The 22,985-nt window shown below is 33.3% G+C and overlaps 3 protein-coding genes and 1 non-coding gene across 4 annotated transcripts; 3 read left to right on the top strand and 1 right to left on the bottom strand.

Annotated features, from left to right (window-relative positions):
* The first annotated feature begins 2,059 nt into the window (after positions 1-2,059).
* Positions 2,060-2,132, top strand: TRNAK-UUU. The gene has a single exon. It is a non-coding gene; the product is annotated as a tRNA-Lys (tRNA).
* An 811-nt stretch (positions 2,133-2,943) lies between these two features.
* Positions 2,944-5,260, top strand: LOC21407953 (factor of DNA methylation 4). The gene is made up of 6 exons (XM_010108187.1): positions 2,944-2,989; positions 3,134-3,351; positions 3,831-3,899; positions 4,028-4,321; positions 4,685-4,897; positions 5,012-5,260. Exons 1-6 carry the CDS (start codon positions 2,944-2,946, stop codon positions 5,258-5,260), a joined length of 1,089 nt encoding a protein of 362 aa, XP_010106489.1.
* A 2,041-nt stretch (positions 5,261-7,301) lies between these two features.
* On the top strand, positions 7,302-12,278 carry LOC21407956 (factor of DNA methylation 4). Its single transcript, XM_010108190.2, has 8 exons — positions 7,302-7,407; positions 8,529-9,406; positions 9,532-9,713; positions 10,239-10,307; positions 10,440-10,727; positions 11,145-11,366; positions 11,589-11,874; positions 12,138-12,278. Exons 2-7 carry the CDS (start codon positions 8,536-8,538, stop codon positions 11,817-11,819), a joined length of 1,863 nt encoding a protein of 620 aa, XP_010106492.1. The 5' UTR covers positions 7,302-7,407; positions 8,529-8,535; the 3' UTR covers positions 11,820-11,874; positions 12,138-12,278.
* A 5,963-nt stretch (positions 12,279-18,241) lies between these two features.
* On the bottom strand, positions 18,242-21,522 carry LOC21407957 (expansin-A6). The gene is made up of 3 exons (XM_010108191.2): positions 21,292-21,522; positions 20,843-21,161; positions 18,242-19,208 (listed from the first exon to the last, which is right to left on the bottom strand). The coding sequence occupies exons 1-3, from the start codon at positions 21,437-21,439 to the stop codon at positions 18,899-18,901; spliced, it is 777 nt and encodes a 258-aa protein (XP_010106493.1). The 5' UTR covers positions 21,440-21,522; the 3' UTR covers positions 18,242-18,898.
* Positions 21,523-22,985: the final 1,463 nt, after the last annotated feature.

Consider the following 22,985-nt stretch of genomic DNA (forward strand, 5'->3'; position numbering starts at 1 on the left):
ATTTTTATAATAAAAAACTCTCATAAAATGTCACATTTAACTTTTTTTACTATAGTAAAATTTTTTTTAAAAAATGTCACTATCTTAATTTGAATTAAAAATTCAAATCCATGAAGGAGGCTCTAATTCAAAGCTTGCTTCGTCATGCTAGCTATGAGAATTTTCACAAATGTTGAAAACTAGCAGCTGGTAGCTAGTTGCTTGGTGCTTCGTGCTATAAGAGTTGCTTCTTTTCTAACTCTATACTACCGGAACTGAAGTGCAATATCGCTGATTCACTTTACGTCGCCAATAAAATTTTGAACTTCGTTCATTGGTTAGACTTGTAAAAATGACCCTTTTACGCATTCCAAAACTTGAACTCCATTTGTTTCATTGGTTATCTCAGTTTAACTTAGTTCGAATAATAAGTATAATTTAAACTCGTATTTAGTAAGTTTAATTGAAATATTAAATTTAAAATTTTTTTTTTTTTTAAATTTAACCGTTCAAATCATTTTTTAACAGTAAAAATGTCTTTACTCTCTTTACGTTTCACATCTACTAAACACAAATTCAAAATTTGTTCATTGTTTAGATTAAAATTTTAACTATACATCCAAACGCCAATTTAAATTATAATTTAAACCTCACAGTTTAAAGTTTTTTGTTTGGTTGGGGGATTCGTCATCTGATTCGAATCATGGTTCGTGGTTCGCTACAATATTTTCTCTCATAAAAAATATACGTAAATCGAAAATGATTCTAATTACATGGTTCTAATCTATGAACCAAACGTATGGCAAATCAACAAAATTTGAACGAGCACACCAAATGGGGGCTCAACATTTTAATATCTTTATTATTTTACTGAGGTATTTACCGAACTAAAAGCAAGTGATATGACAATTAGGAATAAAAATTAAGATAAATAATTATTGAAACGTTTATGCAAAATGATATAAATTTGATTATAACATAGAGGAGGAAAAGATGACGGGCCAAGTTTTTGTTAATATTAAGGGATATATATGTATATATAAATGTCCACTTATAAGACCTTAAGCTTAAAATGTCTACTATTTTTTTTATATACAGAACTATCCACTATAACGTATAGAATGATAATATTAACCTTACAAAAAGAAAAAGGGCAAGAAGTAATGAAACAAAAAAAGGAACAAAAAATAAATGACCTTGAGATTGGTTCCTGCCAGCTTTATTGAGTGAGCATAGAAATTTGTATTATTTGTGAAGCACTGTCCTCATTTTTTTTTTTTTTTGGATATTTACCATTAAATATATACTTTTAAATTATATTTAATACACAAATTTATACATTTTTTTTTACAATTAATCATCAATTTTAACCTTAAAATACCTAAAATACCCTTAAATACAAAATGATAAATGAAAAAAAATTAAAAGACATTTAAACTTACAGTTTTGACCTAAAAAATATGTAAAGTACCATTGAACTAGATTTTTTCTTGTGTTTTTTGTTTTTATTTTTGTAAAATTGGAAAGTTTTTATTTTCTATTTTCTCTTTTTTTAAGGATAATTTGGTCTTTTTAAATGTCAAATAAATTGTATCAAGATAAAGTATAAATTTATATAATAAGTCTAATTTGAAAGTATCAATTTGATGAAAACAAAAACCAAAGACATAGTTTTTGAATAAACTCAAAATATAAGGAATAAAAATATAAACATCCCCTATTTTTTCTATTTATATATCCAAAACAACCATAATGTCTTTTACATTTAGCAAAATACCACGTTGGCATTTCTTCATTGCAATTTATTAAGTAATTTTTAATCGTTAAATATGTTGTTAATTTTAAAAAAAAAAAAACAAGTTAGTTAAATTCAGAAAAATAAAACAAAATAAAAATAAAGATTTTTTTTATAAAAATAAAGTAGTAATTAAAGATGAAAAGTAGGCTACGCTGCAATCTGCACGTTTGCTTATTTAAATTTATAAAAAGAAAAAAGAAAAAAAAAAGGAAAGAGGGAAAGGAAGAGAAGGTACAAAGTTATCTATTTTTATCGAAATTTAATCGATGCGTTTGTCGTGTAGCCGTCTTAGCTCAGCCGGTAGAGCGCGTGGCTTTTAACCACGTGGTCGTGGGTTCGATTCCCACAGACGGCGTTTTGAGTAGGACCTTTTTTTATGTATTTATTTTGAATTTTAAATCATATTTATGATTTTATACAATATTTTTTTCTAAAAAAAAAGAACTGACCTTTTTTTTTTTTTCAGTCAAAATGAAACCAAATGATTTTTTTCTAAAAAAAAAAAACGTACCTTTTTATTTTTTTTTCAGACAAAATGAAACCAAATGAAAAGGAAACCAAATGAACTTGGACTTGACTTCCTTGACTGTTTCTATAAATACTCCCCTATCTTTTTCAGGTAATGATTTGGTTACTTTTTTGTATTGATCTTCTTCGCTCAACGTTGCTCTAAGTAAGAAAACGACCAATTTGGCTTTCCAAAACAGAATCTGTATACAGAGTGATAACAGTATTACCAGGTATGTAATCTGCTTTTTCATCACGCCCTAGTTATATATAGATATATATAGATATGTAAATACATATACATATCCTATATAGATATATATATATATATATATATGTAAATACATATACATATATATATCCTATTTGCTTGAATTTATGTATCGAGATCCGTTGGTATATGAATTTGCACGGTTTGCTTAATGGAAATATATGTACGAAATTTAATGATAAGAAATATACAGATGATCAAGAAAGAAAAAGTAACTAATTATGGCCGCTTTACTTTTGGTTTTTGTCGATCTGGTTATTAAAGCTATATATGCTTTTGTTATTTGAACTTGATGCTTATAACTTGTTCTTTATCACGAACATATATTTCTGAAAAAGTTCGCCTAAAGTACTCTAGAAGAAATAAGAGCAACATTGAGAGCGCAAATATGGCTCAGAGGGATGAAATGCTTGACGCTCATCACGATATTGAAGGTATATATATACACACACACACACAAACATATATAATAGTTTTTACTTTTGAAGTTTGGTCCCCTTTTTTTTTTTTTTTTTTTTTAATCTCTTTTGGTCACTACTTAATTACCACTATGCGTTGGTTATTTTATTCCTATACAGATCGTGGAGATGATCGTTGGGAATATTTGTTGTCCCAAACAAGAGACATGAAAAAGAATGTGTTTGACCAGTTTGAGAAGCTTTTCTCCGAGCAAGAGAAATTGGTACGGGATTTAGAAGCGCAAGAGAAGAAGCTTAAGTTACGCGAGCAGGAACTTGAGCAAGAAGAAGCTGAAATTCAAAACGAGAGAATAAAACTAATCCGGGAAAAGGAGTTGGTAATGGAACTTTAACCATCTTATTAATTATGATAGATTAGCTTGAGTATATCCGTTTAAATACTACTGAGTGCTTTTAGGTTTCATTTAGTTAGTACTTATGTATAATGGCTATTAAATGGTAAACATGCCTACTTAGTACATTGTAATACGTATTCTCCACTTTATATCTATCAATTATATTCACTTTTGAATATTTGATGGGAGAATGTAAATTAGTGGTGGATTTGGAAACCTTTTGCCTGGTTAGTTTAGATGAAGTATATGCTTTAAGTTGAAAAAAGTAAAAAACTGAATTAAGCATTTTCCTAATACCCCAACCTTGAATGTTGGATATTATTTTTTTCTTATACGCAACAATAATGCTCTTTACACGATCACTTTATCTTATGTCGTCTTTGAAATGTTTAAAAAAAAAAAAAAAAAAAAAAAAAAGCTCTTAATTGAAGTAAGCTAATGTGTTCGTTTTGTTTTGATAGAACGAGAGCATTGCCTTATGCCGAAAGAAGGATGCTGGAAACAAGCTGCGGTTGGCAGAAGAAGAAAAGGTTTGTTTCAATTGCTACTAATCTTAGACTTGCTTTTCAAGACATTTTATGAGTAAGTGAGAAAGCCAATTAGAAAGTCAATTTATGTTACATTCTTACACATCTCGTGTTTGACGAGCTGTTTGCAGAAAGAAATTGAAAAACTCCAGAAAAGGGTCGCTGAACTAGAAAATCTAGTTGAGGCAAAAGATTCTTTGGAGTTGGCGATTGAGCGCATGAACAAAGCCTTAGACAACATCGACCATGCCGATACTGCTAAAAACGATGATGAGGACCTCAGAAAACAAATGGATGAACTTAGAGAACAATTAGAAGAGAAGGAAGATGACTTGGAAGCCATGAAACAACTTAACGATGATCTCATTGTCAAGGAACGAACAAGCAACGATGAACTGCACCAGAGTCGTATGGCGCTTATTCAGGTATATGCCTAGTACCGTATAAGTCTATTTTACTCGATTGTCTTCTTATGTTACGTACCTCTTTTTTTTTCTTCTCGTCATATTGTATCTAGACAACTCAAATTATTGTCTAACTAACCATATTTTGACACATGATTTAAAAAATTCGAATTGTTTTTCAACTTACTTCTCTGTGTTTCAATGTTTGAGTTAATTAAATGATATATCATTATGTAATTGATTAGACCTTGTGTGGGACACTGAAAATTGAACAACTGATTTCTTTTGATTAAATATAATTTTGTTATGATCAAAATGCGACAATAAAGAGCTTAATTAGCACATACTTGAGAATAATTGACTTACAAATAATATGCCTCGCAGGGATGGAGTGAAAATCTCAGCCGCGCTTATATTGGTGTGAAGACATTGGGAGAGCTTGACAGTAAGCCATTCCGCACTGCTACTAAAAGGAAATTCTCTGATGAAGAAGCTGAAGATAAAGCACTAGAGTCATATTCACTTTGGGATTCCTATCTTAGGGACCCAAGATGGCATCCTTTCAAGATTGTTCCGCATAAAGCAAATTATACCAAGGTTTGAATAATGCAAATTTTTAATTATAACTTTCTTTTCTTTCTTTTTTCTTTTTTTTTTCCCCCCCTATGGACTGACATCTAAAATTGACTTGGACTAAAAATTGTTGTGCAGGAAATAATTGATGAAGATGATGAAAAATTGAAGAGTCTAAAGAATGAGTATGGTGACGAAGTTTACAATGCTGTAGTGACGGCCCTGGAGGAATTGAATGAGTACAATCCGAAGGAAAGGTACGCGGTAATGGAACTCTGGAACTTTAAAGAAGACAGGAAGGCATCTCTAAAAGAGGGAATAGAGTTTGTGTTGAAGCAGTGGAAGAGCAAACGAAGGAGAAACTCATATTATGGGCAGAAGGACTAAGGTCCCGTTTATTTCGTTGATTCGAGTTTAGAATTTAAATTTTGTTACAGTAAAAAATTCTCACAAATAATTACATTTAATTTTTTTACTACAGTAAAAAACTCTCATATAAAATCACATATCAACTTAAATTAAAAACTCAAATCAGCGAACTAAACGGACCCTAAATATGTGTATGAAATACAGCTTTACGGCTTGACTAGTTTTTTGTGCTAATAATGTCATTGGACCATAATTAATTTCATTCTGTTCGTTTGATGCTTTTCTTTCCCCTTTTTTTTTTAGCAGAATTGTTTAGCCTTTTTTTTTTTTTGGGTTCATTTTATTGGACTTTCTCATTATGGTCATCGTTTGGTCAATGTAAATAAACACGTCCTGGTTCATAGTTTACACTCTTTCTTTTCCTTTTAAAATGAAGTGTAGAAGAACACAATTCTAATCTAATAGAGAAAAACAAAAGACATGACCTGAAAAAATAAAATAAAATTACATATTCCAAAGCAAATGTTGATGTTGACATTATTAGGCACGAAATTACCAATGCGTGAGTGCGGGCGCATTCATTCCTCCATTGAAAAAAAATTATTTGGATTAATTTTAAAAATTTCTCCACACTTTTAATATTTTATCTTTCAAATTTTTAAAAATAACATTTGTTCTCTTTGATTTTTTTCTGTTAACAAATTTTATCTTTCTATTACAGTGAATGACAAAAATCATCACGTATCAAGTAAGGCTGTTCATAAATTGAGTTAGTGCGGGGTATGATTTATTATTAATTTTTTGATTAATTAATGAGAATAGTAATTTTGACATTTTACATTTTAAAAATTAATCTTAAAATACTAAAAAATAATTTTTAAAAATGTCAAGATATTAATTTATAATAATTAAAAACACATAGTGCTAAAATATGAGTACCAATATGAAATTTTCTCTTAAAAAATTAACAAGTTGGTTACATAAAAGATCCGAAGCCTGTTAATAAACCATTCAAGGTTCGAACTTTTAACACAATATTCACATATTCAAAGCTTGTTATTTTTACGTAAAAGATTCGCATTTTAGTTCCTGTGAAATTTTTTGGTGTATCCTTATTCCTCAACCGGAAAAAAAAAAAAAAATTCAAGGTTCAAAGTTCAAACTTTTAACACTAATTCTAGTCTTAATCTCACGCTTTTACTTAATCCCCATCCAAGGACGATTTATTTAGTATTATTAGACCCCGTTCATTTCACCGATTTGAGTTTAGAATTCGAGTTTTGTTACAGTAAAAAGCTCTCAGAAACAGTCACATCTAACTTTTTTACTACAGTAAAAAGCTCTTACATAAAGTCACATCTCAACTCAAATTAAAAACTCGAATCAGCGGAGCCCGTTTAGTTCGCTGATTCGAGTTTTTAATTCGAGTTGAGATGTGATTTTATGTGAGAGCTTTTTACTGTAGTAAAAAAGTTAGATGTGATTGTTTATGAGAGCTTTTTACTGTAGTAAAACTCAAATTCTAAACTCAAATCAACGAAATGAACGGGTCCACCTTAATATCTCAACAAAACACTAGTAAAAAAAAAGAGGAAAATAAAAAACTAAAATTAACTTGATCGTCGCCAATCTTTAGGATAATTAATCATCGCCGCAACGAAAAAGGTCTCTCGCCTCTGCTCGTTCATAAATGCCAATTGTCATCACAGACAATCCACTCTCGGTCGTCCACGTGTACTACGGGCCACAACATAGACACGGAACGCGTGAAAATTCCCCGCCACGGACAAATTTCAACCACTCGCTTCCTGAATTCCATACTCGCGATCTCCACACGAGAACCCTCTCGACTCTTCAAATGACCCAAGGCACGCCCAATTGAATCGCGAGTTCGTTTTTTGTTTTACATTCGCGAGTGTACATAATCATTTCCTTAAAGGAAAGACAGAGAACGGGGAAGAAATGGAAGGACGAGTCTGTTATGGGAAAGAAAGCAGAGCAACTCTGCCATTTCGTTTCGCAGAAGCTCCTCCTCCTCCACTACCCGCATTCTCTGCTCCCTCTCTCTCTCCCTAAACTTTTGAATCCTATTTTTTCTCTCTCCAAACAGGAGTAAGAACGTCTCCAAGTTTCCATTCCTCTCCAGCCCTGAGAAACAATTCGAGGTAAACAACAGACGAAAGGTTCTACAATGTGCATTCCATGAAATGGCGGTGAGCTTGACTTTGCGTTTCTGATCCATTTTCTTGCAGAAAAAGCGATCGGAGAGGTGTTTCTTTTGTGGTTTTGAAATCTGTTAGTGGAAAAAAGCAGAATAGAGTTCTATCATATCATTAATGGCGATTTCTCTCTCTCTCTCTCTTTTAAATGCTTAATCAGAATCTGTTTTCATTTGCTTAATGCGCTCATCATATGTGTTTTTCTTTTAGTTTAGGTCCTGTTTGTTTCTTCAGTGAGCAAAAAGATAATGAAAATGTTGAGAAAAGGAAAAAAGAAAAAAAAAAAACCGGAATAAACGAGAATTTTACGGCTTCTTTTTCTTTTTTCCTTTTTGTTTGGTTCATGAACTTTGATGCTAGTCGTTTTCGGAAATTCTTAGAAAAGTGAGCTTAGTGAAAGTTCTACAAACGCCATATTTTATGCCTTTTTTTTCTTTATCTCTCTCTTATTTTTCGGTTTATGAATTTGTTGCTAGTCGTTTGAGCAAAATCTTAGTGATTAAGCTTAGTGAAAACGCGTTCTTTAAGAACGTAATCGTAAAAAATAATATAAATACCTTGTTGTTTATATCTTTAATCTAAAAGATTAAAGTACGTGAATTATTTTTGTGGCATTGACCTTTTGTCTTTTACAACGTTGGTCATCCAATGACCTAAATAAAGTTGCGTTCATTACTTTACTCATTTGTCCAAATTGAGTACTGAGTAGCTTTTAGGTTTTACACAGTTTCATTTTAGATCACAGCTAGTTTTTATGTTCACTCTGTTATCGATTTTGTATTATTTCTTTATTGTATTCTCTAACTTGGTAAGTTTGATTGGAATTTGATTCTTATTTTCTTTTTGATTTCAATGAGTAGAAGCAAAAATTAAATAGAAAATAAGCTGAGCTTTTGTTACGAAATCATACTGGTAGCCTCATGTCCCCCTTCCAATATTGAGAGCTAGAGCTTCCACAAGTATTTTTTTTTTAATTTTTTATTATTATTGGATTTGTACGCTTGTTCCCAAGCAGGTAGGAAAAAAAAACTATAAGCTGAATCTCTGTTTTTTTTTTTTGGTTACAGATTCGCAATGTCTCGCATCACAGAGGAAGAATTGGAAATGGAATACTATAGAAGACTAAAGGATGGGTCCGCCAAGATTAAGACTTCTGATTCTAGATATAGATGCCCATTCTGCGTTGAAGACAGAAAAAAGTATGACAGATCAAAGGAGCTTCTCTACCATGCTTCTGATTTCAGTAGAGCCTCGTATAAAAGGGAATTAAAAGAGAGAGCTAAGCACTCAGCATTAGAGAGGTATATAAAGAAGTATTATTATGATACTAAAGACCGGAAAGAGCCATCTAGAAAGGTTGAACGTGAAACACCCGATCATGAAGAGAAATTTGTTTGGCCTTCTATGGGAATTCTGGCTAACATTAGAACTGAATTGAGAAACGGGAAACGTGTTGCTGAAAGTGGCTCAAAACTTAGAGATGGGTTTATTAGGAAAGGTTTGAACCCTGTGAAGGTTATTCCTCTGTGGAACCACCTAGGCCATTCAGGATTTGCAATTGTTGAGTTCGACAAAAACTGGGCCGGTTTTGAGAATGCGATGGCATTTGAAAGGAGCCTCGATGCGGATAACTGTGGGAAGAGGGCTTATGAGACGGACAGGAATCGAGGAGAGAAAGTCTATGGATGGATTGCCCGAGAGGATGACTATAAATCCACGAACATTGTTGGAGGTCATCTTCGTAAGCATGGGGATTTAAAAACTGTCTCTGAAAAACAAGCTGAAGATCACAGAAAAGATTCAAAGCTTGTATCTAAACTAACAGACACCTTAGTAACGAAGAGCATGTGCCTCAAAGAGATGGAGAGCAAGTACACTGAGACCGTTCTATCCTTCAGACAAATGGTGAGCGAAAGAGATGCAATTCTACAAGATTACAATGAAGGTGTTGCTTCCTGTTGCTCATCTTTTCACATTTCAAGTTGACAAAAGTAGACGAGGTTATAATTATAATTCTTCTTTTCCATTGTTATTTACAGTGGCTTAGTTTATATCATTTTATGTTGTTAGAAAAAATAAAAATGCAACAGAATGAACGTGAGCACTTCGAGAAGTTCATCAAGGGGCATGAAAAGTTCAGACAGGACTTGAAAAGGCAAAGGGAGGAGCTTGAGTCACGGGAGAAAGAATTGAAAAAAAGAACGTTCCATGATGATTGTGAGAGAAGAAAACTCATCTATGAGAAGAAACTGGTAATTTGACCTTAATCTTAAAATAAATCAACCTGAAGTACTGTTTGGACATTATAGAAACAGATAATTCGAATTAAGTTCTAGTATGTATGTGGGATTTCTTCCATTCATTTACAGCGATATACATTTGTATTAACAAGTTCTTGTAGTGACGATGGGAATTGTAATTCAGAAGATCAAAAATAAAAGGGTAGAATTTCAAGATGTGTTTACATAAATTGTCATTTTGTACGCATCAGAGTTCACTTTCTGAATATAAATAGAAATTGCAACGGTGCCGGGAAACTTTATGCCGCTTAGCACCTGTTAACTGTAGTAAAAAATTGACTTTAAATACGTTTCCTTAATTAGTACCTACTAGCTGCTTGTTGTATTCCCGTTCTTTATTGAAAGTATTTATAACGGTATTTTGACTTTCTAATTTTCATTTTTGGTTATTGTATCATTATTTCAGCTTATTTATGCCTCCTTTCCAATGTTGAAAGCTTATTTAAAACGAGCTAATATTCTCCCTTTGTAATTTAGATTGAGAAGGCTACCTTAGAGGAAAAGAAGGCTGATGAGAAAATGTTCCAGTTGGCAAAAGAACAAAAGGTGTGTTTTCCATTCTTCATCGTACCTAATATTGGAGTACTCAGGAACATGTTGATATTCCATTATGAAGTTCTGTATAATTATTAATTTGTAACCCTCTTTGGTGGTTTACATATATATGAACCTTTACAGAAACAAAAGGAAGAACTCCATAAAAAAATCATTGACCTGGAAAAGAAACTTGATAAGAAACAAGCTTTGGAGTTGACAATAGAGCGGTATAGAGGAGCTTTAGAAGTAATGAAACATATGGGTGCGGATGAGGATATGAAACTCAAGAAAGAGATGGATGAAATCAAAGAAAATCTAAAAGAAAAGGAAGAAGAGATGGAAGCTCTAGAAGAACTTAACCAAGCACTCATTATCAAGGAGCGTAGAAGCAATGACGAGCTGCAGGATGCTCGTAAGGAGACAATCAATGTACGAACTAATTCTCCCCTTGTTTCGTTTCGTTTTGTTTTGTCTTACCCCCCCACATGTATGTGTCTGTTGATTGATTCAACATTCGAATGGTTGTAGAGTTACAGTATAAAGAAACACGCCTAGATGGTACAAAGCCCCTCTGGCAATTGTGGTTTAGTACATTTTTCATGAAGGCATTTTGATTACTTGTGTTCAACCATTTTCGTGAGATATCTATACTGTGAGAGAAACGAAAACGGTCACTTCATGTTACTTTTGAACTCTGTGTACGATATCCTTATGTGTAAGTGTCCGTGGATTGTTTAATTTCTTAGTATAATGATTCTGTTTTTGATGTCTTTTCTTTTTAAATTAGTATGGTGACGAGCTTACTGCAAATGTCGGACTAACAGGACTAACTTTCATGCTTTCCAGGGACTGAGGGAGGACTCGTCACGCCGTGGTGCCCGCCCTACAATTGGCGTGAAAGGATTGGGAGGTCTTCATAGCAAACCATTCATCGCTGCTGCTAAAAGGAAATTCCCTGATGAAGAAGCATCAGTAAAAGCAAGAGAGTTATGGTCAATGTGGGATTCCCATCTTAGGGATCCGAGCTGGCATCCCTTCAAGGTTATCACAGATAAAGGCAAAGCAGTGGTATGGAAAACTGATCCATTTATCAGTTTTTTGAATTGGAATCTTTTGTCTCATTGCAAATTGTTTTGTTAGTCCTGATAAAACTATGCCTTTGTATGTTGCATGCATGAGTTCAAAAGGAAAAGTTTTATACAACTGAATTACACACACACACACACACACACACACACATATATATATTGAGCTATAAATCACCTTTCGAACTGGTTGATTGCTGTAAAGGAAATAATCGATGAGGAAGATGAGAAGTTGAAGAATTTAAAAGACGATCTCGGTGATGAAGTTTATGAGGCCGTGGTAAGAGCTCTGAAGGAAGTGAACCAGTATAATCCGAGTGGTAGGTACATAGTACCAGAACTCTGGAATTTTAAAGAGGATAGAAGGGCAAGACTGAAAGAGGGACTGGACTTTATATTGAGGAAATGGAAAACACTTAAACGAAGTCGAAACTGAAGAGAAGATGTGCATTAATCTTAGCAATATTTTGGAGAAGGCGCTGAGAATTTTGGTAAGGCTCTCTTTCGTCACAATGTCACATGCAAAGATTAAGGTGACGTTTATTTTAAGGGTTCTACCTGGTTTAGAATTATAAATTTTGGTTCTGTTATAATATTTTTCTCTCATAAAAAATTTAAATTTTAAAAATTAAAATCATAAACTGTGGTTTTAAATTTATGAACCAAACGTCACCTAAATCTTTTTACTATAATGTCTTGTCTTATAAAAACTTTGAACTCAGTTTAAATTTCATGTGTCAAATCCATGAACCAGAGGGGCACAACTTCAATTGACTTTCAAGGACCAATCTTTGATCGCTGTTTGATTGGGCTAGACGATAGATGGATTGGGCTTTTGTTTCCCCTGCACCTTAGTTTTGAGTTTTTCGTGTACATAGCTCTTTGGGACAAAGAGGGCCCCTTATTACCTTGCTGAAAGCTAGATTTTAATTTCTCCGTTCCTTTCCCGGAAAGGGATGACATTGCTTTTTTGAATATGTTGACTATGACTTAGTTTGGTATTGTAATTACTTTTGACTGTGTTAAAAGAAAAAATAGTTATTATAAAAAATAGCTGAGCGTTTAGTAAATTATAATTATAATAATTGTGTTAATTTCAAAATCAGTATAATAATGTTTAGTAAATTATGAGGTTGAATTGTTGTGAATAATTAAAAATTACGATTATATTATATTATAATATATATTTATTATTATATTTAATAAAATAAAAAACTATTATTTTATAATATATTATATAATTATTATTATATTATATTAAACAAATATATTATAATTAATATATTGTATAACCATATGTAATACACTACTATAATAGATAATAATATTAGAATTATAATTATATTAATATTTAATTCTATTAAATATTATATTATTATTAATATAATTAATATAATTATATTTAGTGGTGGAACTTCGGGCCGGCGGGTTGTCGGAAGCCTGAATTTTTTCGGGCTCGGGCGGGCAGGCCCATATGCCGGCCCGTCCAAGGTGGAAATTTAGGCTCGGGCTCGGACAGCCTGAATTTTGAGATCACGTCGGAGCCCGCCGCCATGTAGGTGTCGTCTACCGTCGTCAGCCGGAGTTTTTTTTTTAATTTTCCCGGCCATGCCCGACCTGCCCGAAGCTTGAACTGCTCGAGAAAACGTTCAAAAATCCAACCATTGTGACGACCCGAAAACCCAAATTTTGCCCGAAAGTCCGAGTTGCTCGAATGCCCGAAAACCCGTCCAACGCCTACTTTTTTTTTCCCGTTGCCGCCCGAACCCGACCCGCCGAACCTAACTAGCCGTTGCACATTGATTTTTTTTAAAAAAATCAATTTTTTAACTCAAAAATTTTCCTCTAAATACCCCCCATACTCCACACATTTTTCTCACTCAAACTCTCTCAATCCCTTTTAATTTCTCTCAATCTCTCTCAACTTCTTTCAATCTCTCAAATCTCTTTTAAAATTTTTTTAAAAACTATCACATTATCCTAAAGCTCTCTCTTAAATCGCTCTTATTTTTTTATAATGGATTCTTTTGGTTATAGCGGTATTCCCATTTATGCCCAACACAACATGGAAGAAGGGCAATTTCCCACTAATGAATTTGTTACGCATGAATTTACTAATCCGAGCCTTGGTGGACGTACTGGAGGTCGTGGTCGCAATGGTGGTGGGCGTGGAGAAGCGGCGAGTGCCAGTGCGACTGCGTCTGCAAGTGTTGCAACCTCTAGGAGGAAATGCAAGTGCACCTCGACAGTTTGTGATCACTTCGACATAATTGATAAGATCCACAATGAAGGTAATACTAAACATATAGCTCAGTGTAAATATTATTTATCTAAATTACAAGGTGACACTATTCACGGCACCACACACTTGAGAAGACACTCCGAAAAGTGTCTTCAAAAGCTTAGCCAATCCGGCGGATCTGAACTCCGCCAAACACAATTATCTTTTGATCGCCCAACCGGTGGTCTAACCACTTGGAAATACGATCCGTAAGTAGATCGTATGGAAGTTGCACGAATGATAGCTGCTTTAGATCAACCACTTAGTTTTGTAGAGCATCCTAATTGGCAACGATGTATTAAGGTTGTACATAATTCTAATGCACAATTCACTTCAAAAACTACTATTAGGAAAGATTTATTAAAATTATTTAGAAAAGAAAAAGAAGCATTAATAAACCTTTTACACTCGACTAGCAGGTGCGTTGCGTTAACGGCAGATATTTAGTCTGCTATTGCCAACAAAGATTATTTAGTTGTAACCGGACATTACTTTAAAAGATTTGATTTATATAAAAGAATATTAGGTTTTAAATGTGTTCTAGGATCACATAGTGCGGATTTAATATATAATACAATTTTAAATGTAATTGATGAATTTAGACTAAGAGATAAATTAACGGCTATAATATTAGATAATGCTAGTGCCAATACAAAAGCAATTGAGTTCTTTGAAAATGATTTAAGTTTATTTGGTGACGGTACAATTTTTTACCAACGTTGTGCATGTCACGTAATCAATTTAATAGTTAAATCCGATTTAAAAGAAATGGGTAATCACATTAAAAAAATTAGAGATAGTCTTACATGGATTCAAGGTAGTAACCAAAGATAAGAAGATTGGTTTATGTTCTTACAAGCATTAAATATACCTCCTAGAGCATTAGCGTTAGATATGCCTATAAGATGGAACTCAACTTACATTATGCTTCAACAATGCATCCCTTATAAGGATGTCATAACAAACTATATGTGTACAAAATTAGGAGTATGACATATAGACGAATTTGATTGGCAAATTGCCGAAGTTTTGTATCAAATTTTAGGTAGGTAAACTTAGTAATACATACTACCTAACATCACATTTAGCTTTATGCGAACTTTTAAGAATTAGTATTTTATTTAGCGAATATAGGGAGGACTCAATCTTAGGAGTTTCTATTCATTCTATGAAAATTTTTTTTTAAAAATATTGGTATAAGTTGCCTTTGTTGTATGGTTTAGGTACTATTTTTGACCCTAGATTAAAATTAGAAGGTTTAGAATGTGGTTTATAAAACTTAGGTGAATTTTTAGGCATCAATTGTTCGGACCAATATCCAATAATAAAGAAAAAAATATATTCGATCTATAGTAAATATGAGATTAGGTTTAGAATACCTCATATAGTACAGGAACAACAACAACAAGACGAAAATCCGCATTCATTCTTGAATGTTTTCGGGTTGAAGAAGAAGACAACTCAAACATAAGCTGTGAGTGAATCTTCATCAACAAGCGGCAGTGGCAGTGGTAGTGGCAGCGGCAGCTTCAACGAGCTTATAGCGTACCTCAGTGAAGGCTTAGTAGTCGGCGGTACGACAGAATCGTTTGACTTAGTTCAATGGTGGAGGGTACGGGCATTAACTTGGCCAATCCTAACTCGATTGGCAATGGATATATTTTCGATCTCAGTCTCCACTATTTCATCCGAACAAGCCTTCAGTACGACATGAAGAATACTTGAGGAACGCTGGAATGCATTGCAAAGGGATATTGTTGAAGCCTTAGTTTGCATTAAGGATTGGGATCATGCCGATCAACGTCTACAAGATACAATTTCACTGGCAAGCCAAGAATTGATCGATGAATTTAATCGATTAACATTTAATTTTGAAGACAATCCTTCAGCTTCAAATTAAATTGTAAATTTGTAATTTGTAAATATGTATTTACCTTTGATATTGTATTTGTAATTGTATGACTTTGTAAGTTTGTAAAATTTGTAATTCGTCACAAAATGATTGCACTCTTTTTTCCTTGCCAAGTTTTTATCCCAATTGAGTTTTTCTTGGTAAGGTTTTTAACGAGACAATCATGAATTACAAATTTAAAAATTAATAAAGAAATAATTTTTTTATATAGTTCGTGTGTTCATTTCAAATTTCAAATTGTAATATATATATATATATATATATTAACACAAAATAACATAATATTAAAAAAAAATTTAAAAAAAATTCGGGCTACTCGGGCGGGCTCGGGCGGGCTAATACAAGCCAGCGGCCCGTTCAAGGTGAAATTTGGGCTCGGGCGGGTCGGGCTCGGGCAAAAACTCAATTTTTTCGGGCGGTCGCGGGCGGCCCATCTAAAGTTCCATCACTAATTATATCAATACAATATAATATATAATATTATTATAAAATAATAATTGTAATATCATATTAGATAATAAAATAATAATATTAGATTTATTAATATAATTATGATATTATTTGTTACAATATTACTATTATATTATTGTATTATTATATTATATTATATTATATTACGAGTTTGAATTTTAGATTGAGAATATTGTAAATTTTAAATTTTATTATGGGTATTATGAAAGTTTTATTAATTGTACTATACTGATTTCCACACAATCTAAAAGCTAAAGTTGCTTTTGAGCTGTTTCTGATTTGGCCGTAGATTTTTCAAAAAACACTTTTAAAGAGATTTATTAAATATTAAAATCTACTTTTACTACAAGCAGAAGCTAATTTTGGAAGCGAAAAGTATACCAAACACAACTTATGTTTTAATGATGCCTGAAATCAGGTTAGTTTTTCTTTTGATAGACTTCATTAAAGTTATCACAAATTAGAACTAATGATCTTTCCACATATTAGAACTTTTAACCCCAGTTAGCACATACAGAGATCACGACCTATAGAAGATTATAAATTAATAATCCCCTAAAATAAATAAATAAATAAAATATACAATTGTAAGGCATCCGAAGTCGTTTTGTTTTTCAGGTAGTTGCTTAGGGCTCGTTTACTTCGTTGATTTGAGTTTGTAATTCGAGTTGAGATGTGATTTTATGTGAGAGCTTTTTACTGTAGCAAAAAAGTTAGATGTGACTGTTTATGAGAACTTTTTACTGTAGCAAAACTCAAATTCTAAACTCGAATCGGTGAAGTGAACAGGGTCTTAGTAGGAATCCAAAGTTATTTGTCGCCATAAAAGTAACAAACAAAAAGAAGGTAGAAATCTTACCGCCCGCATGTGGAGGGAGCGCTAACAAACCCAACCCCACCCATGTGCAACTTTGTTTCGGGTAATTTCAATGATGTGACTCCATTTGGATTTTTGGACAACTTATTGGAACCTTTGAAAATGATTTTAATTGAAAACATTTTTGATCCTCCGGTTGAGAATTACATTCTTTTCATACTCTCGTTTCTCTTCCTATCAATTGAGTCCTGGCTATATGAGCGAAGTCGTGGATATTTTTGCTTAAGAACCTAACTCAAATAGGGGGAAAAAAAAAAAGGATTCATCCAAATAAAATATATCATGGTTGGTAAATTTTGCAGAATTGTATATTCTATACACGTATTAGTATAATGAGATATTTCTATACACGTATTAGTATAATGAGATATTGTGATAGTTCGGATAATTAATGGTATTCTTGCTAAATTTGCTATACATTCCTCGTAAAAGTCATACTTTATTAAGCAAGAAAAAGTGAAGGAAAAAGAAGTTTATTTTACTGTTCCTCGTAAAAAGTGAAGGCTACTAAAGGGATATTCTGTATGAATTATTTTGACTGACCATTTAAGTAACGAGATGACATGATTTAAAATTTACATGAGATTAATAGGTTTAAGTTTATTATAAATGGATTTAAGTTATAATCAGATTGACATGATTAACACGATTAATAAATTAGTTTAGTTATGATTGACCTCCTAACACAAATTGATACAATTAACTATGCGTCATCTGTAATTTAATGATATGTGATATAATATAAAGGTTTATATGATATTTTAAATACAAATAATGTGAATTTTAATATTTGTAGGTAAAATTTATTTATTTTTTTAAAAAAATAAATAAATTGATCAATAAACATGTTAAGTGTGTCATGACCGTGTTAAATAAGTCATTATTATATTAGTTATTTATTCAATGTATTAATTTAAACGAGTTATACAAGTTGACGATTAACACGATTAATAAGTGAGTCGTGTTTGAGTTGATATTTTTGACACGTTTAATAAATATGTCGTATTTAGATTGATATTTTTTGACACGATTAATAAACGGACTGACACGAATACGATCCACTAACACGAATTACCACCCTTAAATTTTGTATGATACTTCCCCAAGCATAGTCATGCTGCGGAGTTGAACCTCACTATATCTAAGAACATTCTTGGAAGTTCCTCACAAGAACAATGAAGAAAGATGTTTTTACAATGTTGCACATTGGGCTTTCAATATTAATCTCGATTGAACAAGTGCTCTTGAAAGTAGAAAAGATTCAAATGTTTTCACTTAAGAATTCCTTGGGAACCTGTACATTGTTTTCTAGAGAAGTTGGGAGCAGCAACGAAACATTGTATATAGATAAACCAAAAATACGCAACATCAAACATTGTCCACAACCGAAATGCAAAACTATAAATTGAAATAACAATCAACACAAAGCCTGATTTGTCCAAGTAATCATTGGCTAATGCTCAAAAGAACAAACCACAAGGTCACAAACCAAATACGAGTTTCCAAAGTCATGGTTTTATAGGGTAAATTACTACAAATACACTTTTTTCCGACATATATATATATATCTTATATATATCATTATATGACATATCATATACTGAATTTCAACTAGTATACTAAAGGCTGCGGGCTAACATTCTTTTCTGTGCTGCCGCTTCAGCCTGCCCTACAATTTTCTTCACTTTCCTCTTTCAGAGTACAGTGACACCCCCACTACTACTAACTTGCACACTTCCTCACCCAAAACCCCACCAATCAAAATGCCAAAAAGGCTCTCCCTCTCTCTCCTTGTGACACTTTCACATTCTCCAACACCCAGTCAAAACAAAACCTTCTTAGCACCAAAAAAAAAAAAAAAAAAAACATATATATTTTTAAATAAACAGGTTTAAAAAAAAAAAAAGAAGGGAAATAATCGCGCAACAATATTATGGCGGGAATCTTGAAAATAGTGGGATATGATATGGATGGTCAGACTCTGAAATTCTTGCCGGTGAATGTTTGACCGAACTGCCAATTGGCTGGAACAATGTTCCAGGATGTAGAGGTGCGTCTGTCGCTGCCGGTGACTCTGAACGAGAGTGATTGGCCCACCAAAACGGCGTTTGACTGCCAGTTTTGACCCCAGTTCCTGCTCATGAGCATCCAGCCAGTCTTCGACCCTTTCACGCTCGTCCTCACGATATCCCCTGCACCCGCGACGTTGGAGATCAGCACCAGGTTGAAGTACCGGAACCCGTTTATCGTGAACCTTATTCCACCGCGCTTCCGGCATGGCACCCTGCGTAATTAACACCACAAACGTCAGGGTACTTTCGTCAATTTCGAAATAATCTATTGGCCCGTGATTTTTGGGCCTGACCTGGGAAACGTAAATCTGAAAACGTCTCGGACTTTTTGGTGACTGTGCCTATGGTTGGCCTCACTAGTACAGTAAGAATCGTGATTGTGTTGCGTTTCTTGGGTTTGATGATTGATTAGCAGTCAATCTAAGATTACCAGTCAAAAGGTACGGATATGTCCAGATCATCGTTCACCGCTAATCAAGGAAAAGAAAGGTACCAAATTTTCAAAGTATAGTATACAAATGGAAATTTATCTATTAAATTAATAGAGTAGGTTTTCTTTTCATATTTTTTAATTTTTACTTGATTTTATATAGATTTAATTATTAAAAAAATTATGTTAACATATTAGAGATTCTTATATAAATAATAACATGATGAAATAAAAAAATTTATTAATAATATGTATCACTTTTTAAAATTAAATTTTTATTTAATTTGATGTAATTCTAATTAGATTTAACATTTAATATGCACGAAATTCACATTATATGTGCTAAAACTTCTAAATATAGGTTTATATATTTAGAATTATTTTCGATTTACGTGTATTTTTTTATAAAAAAAAATATTATAACGAACCACAAATTATAATTCGAATTATAATACGAATCTACCAACTAAACGCACCATTAATCTAGTGTGTTTAAACTCATATTAGTCCCAAGTGACTACCTTTTTTTTATTTAATTTGAAGGTGAATATTTGAACTCTATATTTAAAAAAAAAGTTATATGTAAATTGTTATCGTTAGTTACTGGCGTAGTACGGTTGATTTTTAATATTGTAAGGAGTGGTGGTGCGAACGCGCATGCGCACAGTGACAGTGGGACAAAGAAAGTGAGGCCAAACTATTTTGGCAGCTATTACAGAAACGCCCCGTGGCTGTGTATGTGTTACGTTCAATCTAGGATCAGTATGTTTTCTAATCTTTTAATATTTGTTTACGCCTGAAAGTGACCTCAAAGGACCCAAAGGCTCAAAATCAGCTAGACGACGCATAAACAACAAACCGTTATAACTAACTACTGAAATCTGTTCTAAGTATATTTGGAATGATGCTAAGGGCATTTTGGACAATTTATTAATGTTTCATTTGTACCAAATCCGACCCCTACGAACATGGATCTGAGTCCTGACCCACCACAAATTAAGACTGGGGTGGGCAAAATTAAAGCTCTTTAAAGGATCACCTTTTTTTGTTAATGGACTAATTAAACTGGCTCCTTTAAGGGACAGGTTTAGTTAGCACTAGAAAGTAGAGGGTCACTTTTACAATTTATAGACAATCAATCCTATTGAAAAATCACGTGAAAGCACAGTTATTTTTTCTCTCTTAGAAGTTACTCCCAATTAAAAGATTAAAATGTGACTCCCTTGTTACAATAGCGATTGGTTAATAACGGAACAATACTAGGAAAATATATCACCATAAACTAATAAATACTGAGTTTTATAGAATAATGACTCTAGAAAAGTTTATTTTTAATAGTTACGGTGCTTAATAACGAGTGCTGAAAAAACGTCACACCATAGGATAGGAGGAAAAAACAGAGAGAGGTAAGCTGACCTGCGGTAAGCGACGGGAACAATGCCGGCGCGGTACTCGGCGATCTTGAGGAACATCGGCATGGCAAGGTCGAAGTGGGGCCTAGGGGGGTTGCACCAGCCGCCATTGTCGTTGGGGAGAGCGTAGTTTGGGGGGCAAAAGTTGGTGGCCGTGATGAGGATGGAGGGACTTCCAGAGTGGCACCACTTGGGATCATTGGCGCACTTGATCTCGAAACAGGCACCGCAGCTCAGCCCATTGTTGAACAGCGCCGTGCTCAGCGCCGCCGTGCTCACGCCGTACCCTTGGCTGTACAGATTTCCGTACCCACAAGCCCCACCTAGTCACACATTGCCCAAAAAACAGAACAAGGAAAAAGAAGAGAGTCAAAACTCAAAACCCAGTTCATAATTTGAAGAAGAAGAGGAGAATAATGCATTTTTTTGGGGAATGTAGGTGAATAAAAGTACCCATAGTGCCAGAGGCGTCGGAGCCGCCATAGAAGGTGGCATGAGCAGTTTCCCATGAGCCTCCAGTGTAGACCCCTGGGATTCTAGCTTCGGCCATCCACATTAGAGAGAGAAGAGAAGCAATCCATGTCACTGTTAGACCCGCCATTTTCCGTTCTTCTTCTCTTCGTGGCGAGTAAATGAATGCAAACAAAAGCAGAAAAAGAGCCAGAGCAGAGGAGTGGAAGAGGAGGAGATTTGGGATGAGGGGTTCTGCTGGAGGATGTTGCCTCTACTTATGGAGGAACCTCCACAGCTGGTACAGGGGTAATATGGGGATTTCAAAAATCTGTAGCTTTTTTCTTTTTTGTTTTGTAATTTCTTTCTTTAGAGAGAAAAAAAAACTTTCGCGCGTTTCTTTCACTCTCCAATTGTTTTTCTTATTTGTAGCTTTGTACGGATAAGCTGTGGGGTCCCTTTTTGTGTAAATGCATTATCTCCCCGATTAATGGGAAGGCTGTGTTTGGGACGCTCTCTTTAGGCGAGTGCCAATTAATTTCTTCTCTTTTTTTTTTTGGCTTTTCTAAATTAAAAGGGTAGTTCTTTTGCAACAAAACTCAAAAAAAGTTTAAACTCGAGTTATAACTTTATTTAAATTCATGGTCTTTTGTAAAATTTGAGTTTGAACTCGAGTTTAAATTCGAGTTTAAACTCTAGTTCACTCGAGTTTGAGGTTAAACTCGAGTTCAAGTTTCACCTTCAACTCGAGTTCATAAACTCGAACTCAAGTTGATGAACAATATTTTTTTTATTCTTAAAAATACCTTAACTTTTTCGTTTTAATTCTGATTGAGATGATTTTTTTTCTATACTTTCACAATGAAAAGATGAATAGAACTCCACCTATATACCATATTAAAATTTTTCACCACCATTGAGTTTTTATTAAAATACTATCTAAATATAAATTTAAGTTTTGACCTACCCAAACACAAACTTAGAAAGATTCTCAATTCAAATCATAACTCAAATATACACATCTAAACACAAACTCAAGTTACAACTTCAACTCAAGTTATAACTCAAACTCAACTCAAGATCATCACTCAAGTTACTTTAACTCAAAAATATAAAAGAATAACCCTGAAGTTTTTAGAGTTTTGTTCTTATTTTTTAATAAATTATAAGATTAATGAACTAAAATTATAATTTAGAATTATTTTTAATTTATATATATTTTTTATGAGAAAAAATATTATAATTAATACGAATTTTTATTCTAAACGCACGTTATCCATTCAACTCGCTCACACCCAATACTTGTTTGGTTTTGGATTTTTGGAAGGGGACGAGCACATGATTTCTCCCACGTAACCGTCTAAAGAAAAGCGGTAAATAGGAAAAGGAAAGAAAATTAATTTTAAAAAAAATAAAAAAGCGATTCAGCCAAAAACTATTAAATGGAGGAATATCCGTAACGCGGTTTCCAAATCCTAACTTGTTATTGATCGGACCTAAATGCCCTTGGAATGCTGAGGTTAGGTGACATCATAAAGGAAATATCAGGGGTAAGACTCGGAAGAGAAATTAATGTGGGAAAGGAAAGCTAAGCTAGCAAGCACCAAAGCAAAGAAAAAAAAAAAAAAAGAAATGAAAAAAATGAAACTATTTGGGCGGGGTTAGATCCAGGAAAGATTGGCTTTGTGGTGATCGGA

This window comes from Morus notabilis, unplaced genomic scaffold (genome assembly GCF_000414095.1).
Source record: "Morus notabilis unplaced genomic scaffold, ASM41409v2 Scaffold46, whole genome shotgun sequence".
Classification (NCBI taxonomy): Eukaryota; Viridiplantae; Streptophyta; class Magnoliopsida; order Rosales; family Moraceae; genus Morus; species Morus notabilis.